This window comes from Leptodactylus fuscus, chromosome 10, assembly GCF_031893055.1.
Source record: "Leptodactylus fuscus isolate aLepFus1 chromosome 10, aLepFus1.hap2, whole genome shotgun sequence".
NCBI lineage: Eukaryota > Metazoa > Chordata > Amphibia > Anura > Leptodactylidae > Leptodactylus > Leptodactylus fuscus.
This window is the reverse complement of record NC_134274.1, coordinates 70164862-70169668: the sequence shown is the minus strand read 5'-3', so window position 1 is coordinate 70169668 and position 4807 is coordinate 70164862. Positions and strand designations below refer to the sequence as shown.

Sequence of the window (4807 nt, the reverse complement as noted above, 5' to 3'; positions counted from 1 at the left end):
ATGAATCTGGGGACAGAGATGGAGGGACATGAATCTGGGGCAGAGATGGAGGGGGGACATCAATCTGGGGGCATGAATCTGGGGGCAGAGATGGGGGGACATGAATCTGGGGGCAGAGATGGGGGGGACATGAATCTGGGGGCAGAGATGGAGGGGACATGAATTTGGGGGCAGAGATGTGGTCACATGAATCTGGGGGCAGAGATGTGGGGACATGAATCTGGGGCAGAGATGGAGGGACATGAATCTGGGGGCAGAGATGGAGGGGACATCAATCTGGGGGCAGAGATGGGGGCATGAATCTGGGGGCAGAGATTGGGGGGACGAATCTGGGGGCAGAGATGGAGGGAAATGAATCTGGGGGCAGAGATGTGGGGACATGAATCTGAGGGCAGAGATGTGGGGACATGAATCTGGGGACAGAGATGGAGGGACATGAATCTGGGGCAGAGATGGAGGGGGGACATCAATCTGGGGGCATGAATCTGGGGGCAGAGATGGGGGGACATGAATCTGGGGACAGAGATGGGGGGACATGAATCTGGGGCAGAGATGGAGGGGGGACATCAATCTGGGGGCATGAATCTGGGGGCAGAGATGGGGGGACATGAATCTGGGGGCAGAGATGGGGGGGACATGAATCTGGGGGCAGAGATGGAGGGGACATGAATTTGGGGGCAGAGATGTGGTCACATGAATCTGGGGGCAGAGATGTGGGGACATGAATCTGGGGCAGAGATGGAGGGACATGAATCTGGGGGCAGAGATGGAGGGGACATCAATCTGGGGGCAGAGATGGGGGCATGAATCTGGGGGCAGAGATTGGGGGGACGAATCTGGGGGCAGAGATGGAGGGAAATGAATCTGGGGGCAGAGATGTGGGGACATGAATCTGAGGGCAGAGATGTGGGGACATGAATCTGGGGGCAGAGATGGAGGGGGGACATATAATTTACGGGTGACTGTAGGAGGATTATACTGTGTGCGGGCACATGGAAAATGAATGAGAACGGGCGGAGTCAACACAAAAGTGGGCGGGGCTAAATTTTCCCACTTTTGGCTCTTGAAGAGTTGGGGAGTATGGATACAGGAGCAGTCGCTTGGCATTAGCCCTATAGTCTGCCCTAGTACACCTTGCCAAACATGTGACATTTCCCTCACCCATATTCCTATCACCCGCCCTATGTCACGGCCAAGTCACGGGCTGTGCTCACAAGTTGTCGCCCTGTTCTGCCCCGCACTACACCCACAGGAAAACCACGTCAAGCCCTTGCATAACGGCCTGCGATATCCGCAGTGTCCGCCAGGTGGCGCAGCTTGTGTCTCCAGTACAGGGAGGTGTGACCAGTGACCAGTGACAGGCGGACTGCGGGATAAACAAGGCACACAACAAGTCTGAACAGCTCCCGAGACCATGGGGAGAAAGCGCAAACTGACGGATTACCTGCCCGTAACCAAGCGTGGGAACCGCAGTGTGACCAGGAGCAAACAAGGCGAGAGAGACGATGGCGAGAGCTCAGTCCAGAGCAAGAGACAGTCAGCAAGGAGGAGAGCTGGGGACACCGACGGTAACCATCACTGCAAGTGTGTGTGTGTGTGTGTGTGTGTGTGTGTGTGTGTGTGTGTGTGTGTTTGTGTGTATATGGGAGCTGGCAGGCAGTACAGAGATGTCAATTATTGGAGAGGTGTCAGTACATTGTGCTGTCAGTCACTGGAGAGCTGTCAGTCATCAGGTTGCTGTCAGTCTCTGGTGCTGTCAGTCGTTAGGAAGTTGTCAGTCATCAGGGAGCTGTCTCTATCTTAGAGGAGTTGTCAGTCACTGTTGAGACACTCTGACTCATTGGGAAGTTAGATTATGGGGATAACGTCTATCCTTAGGGAGAGACCACCTTCTCAGGTGTGTGGAGACTTATACAGCCATAGTCGCTCCACTGCAAGGGAACATGGGAAGAATATGCAAATCTGTCTCCCAAGATGTAAACAGGGAGACAGTTCCTCTGTTATGCTGCCCTCTATGAGAAGCACCCTGAACATCATGCCCGAGGCATAACAGAGTCACTGTCTCCCTGTTTACATCTTGGGAGACAGATTTGCATATTCTTCTCATTGGGAAGTTGTCAGTGACTGCGAGATGTCAGTCACAAAGAGATGTGTCAGTCCGGGGGTAGCTACCACTGATGTCGCTGTCACGCCATTCCCTCTAGCTCTTGTAGCAGCTGCCATTGGTGCTGGATCTGATAAATCCTTCGTTGGAATCATCTCCGATGTATTTTCTTGTACTTTTAGGTTGGGGCTACATGGCGGCTGTGGCTTCTGTCTTTTCTGGAGTCACAATGTGACATGGATGGTGTTGTGACTGCGACGTCTCATCACAATGTGATTCCATTCACTTACATTAGTAAAGGAGTCTTAGGGCAACATGAACATCCTTGTGTGATGGAAGTTGAGCCTTGTTCTCTCTTCAGTAATGTATCCCGCAGCCTGGTATATAACAACCTTTTCTCTCGTGTCCTAGTGGCCGCTCTCCCGGAGTTATCACCATTAGACAAGCTCATTCAGTTTGATCTGGACTGGCGATTTGGACCCTGCACCGGTAATGTACTCGGATGTTGTATATTATATACCTGTGTTCCTCCATTGTTATGTGACAAGCTGTTGCTTTGGCCTTAGGCATCACACGACTGGAGCGGTGGAAGAGGGCCGAGGAGTTAGGACTGACACCTCCAAAGAACATAAGAGACATTCTCATGGCCCACCAAGCGGATGAACAGTACCAGCTCAAGTGAGTGAGGCTGCGCCATTGACTGACTGATGGGTCGCCCTTGCTGTCCATAGGCCATTGTAGTAGCAGTAGAACAGACAGAACCTTACGAGTGTGCTAGTGACATACATGCTGAAAGATATACAGTAGATGGATACAGGGGGGCAGACATATTGGAGAACTCTACACAAATGCATACAATTATAGTGCACAGTGGACCCCAAATCTGTCTTAGGGTCTCCGGCTCCATTGGAGGACACTTACTTGGCACCACATGCAGGTCCACAGGGCGTCATTACTTTAATCTTAGTTTAATCCTTTTTGTGTATGGAATTTAGTCTTCATCTCTCGCCTTTCCTTGTCTTTGCAGCTTGTGGAGTTCATATGCTATCTGAGATCACAGCACGTATGGCCTCTATTGCTCAGGGATATAATGACAGATCCTGCGCCTTGTAGACATATTGAACATTCCTATGGCCGCCAATAATAATGAAGATTTCTATAGAGAAGCACCAGACAACATATTCTCCATTTTAATAAATGTTCCTATTTGTTGAATATGCAGTATAAGGGTGCATTCACACTAAGTATACACTGAGCTGATTCTGAACGTAAAACACGTTCAGAATCAGCGCGTAAAAAGCAGATCCCATTCATTTCAATGGAAGCCGGCATACGCGCGTATCACATTGAAACCAATAGGGAAAAAGGCAGCCCATTCATTTCTATGGGGAGCACTCGTATGCTGGCTGTCATTGAAATGAATGGGATCTGCTTTGTACGCGCTGATTCTGACCGTGTTTTACGTTCAGAATAAAGCTCAGCGTATACTTAGTGTGAATGCACCCTAAGGGTGCATTCACACTGAGTAAACGCTAGCTTATTCTGAACGTAAAACACGTTCAGAATAAGCGGCGTATAAAGCAGCTCCATTCATTTCTATGGGAGCGGGGATACGAGCGCTCCCCATAGAAATGAATGGGCTGCTTCTTTCACTCCGAGCAGTCCCATTGAAGTGAATGGGGAGTGCCGGCGTGTACGCTCCGGCATGAGCAGAGCTTGCCGTATACGCCGACACTCCCCATTCACTTCAATGGGACTGCTCGGAGTGAAAGAAGCAGCCCATTCATTTCTATGGGGAGCGCTCATATCCCCGCTCCCATAGAAATGAATGGAGCTGCTTTATACGCCGCTTATTCTGAACGTGTTTTACGTTCAGAATAAGCTAGCGTTTACTCAGTGTGAATGCACCCTAAGGGTGAATTCACACAGAGCAGATTTGGTGCAGACTTTTCTGGGAACTGATATTTGGTCATGTAAAATTCTGCAATAAATCTGCCACATGTGAATATACCTTAGGCTGGGGCCCCATGTTGGAAAAACACCACAATTTACAATACCTGCAAAGTGGATTCTGACTAATCCCATCCACACATTGCAGAAAAATAGCTAGAAGCGCATTCACATTGCAGTGTCTGTAAAATGCCACGTTTATACCTTGAGGGGCCCTGGCCTCCTACCCGCTATAAGAAGATTTGGATATGTAACACCTTTCCATTTTTCCAGACATTTGTTATAATGTAAATTTTGTTTACGCTGAATATTCTCCCGACTTCCATAATGTCTCTGTCTGGCTGTAGAACAGAAGAATAAAACGTGATTCACAGTACGCAGATAATGACAAGATGGCGTTTACACAATTCATAGGGTCTTCGCAAAGAGTAAATGTCGCCAGGCGCATATCCTGTATCGTGTTTGCATAAAACGTATTCAGTTCTGCTTTTATTTTTTCATGTCAATAGTTTTATATTTCATATAAAGGTTATTTAAGCACATTTTGCCTTGTTTCTCTTTCATCATTGATGGTGTGAGATATATGAAGAGCATTTGGTGGAATACACGTAGCATGAGAGGTCATCACATTATTATATATTATATACGGTATTATATATATTTTATTTATATACGGTATTATATATATTTTATATACGGTATTATATTTTATATATTATATACGGTATTATATAAATATATATATATATATTA

The 4807-nt window shown here is 47.8% G+C and overlaps 1 protein-coding gene across 1 annotated transcript; it reads left to right on the top strand.

The window, feature by feature from the left end:
- The first annotated feature begins 1362 nt into the window (after nucleotides 1-1362).
- POLD4 (DNA polymerase delta 4, accessory subunit) lies at nucleotides 1363-3631 on the top strand. Its single transcript, XM_075258621.1, has 4 exons — nucleotides 1363-1568; nucleotides 2516-2593; nucleotides 2671-2782; nucleotides 3132-3631. The coding sequence occupies exons 1-4, from the start codon at nucleotides 1415-1417 to the stop codon at nucleotides 3154-3156; spliced, it is 369 nt and encodes a 122-aa protein (XP_075114722.1). The 5' UTR covers nucleotides 1363-1414; the 3' UTR covers nucleotides 3157-3631.
- The last annotated feature ends 1176 nt before the right edge of the window (nucleotides 3632-4807 follow it).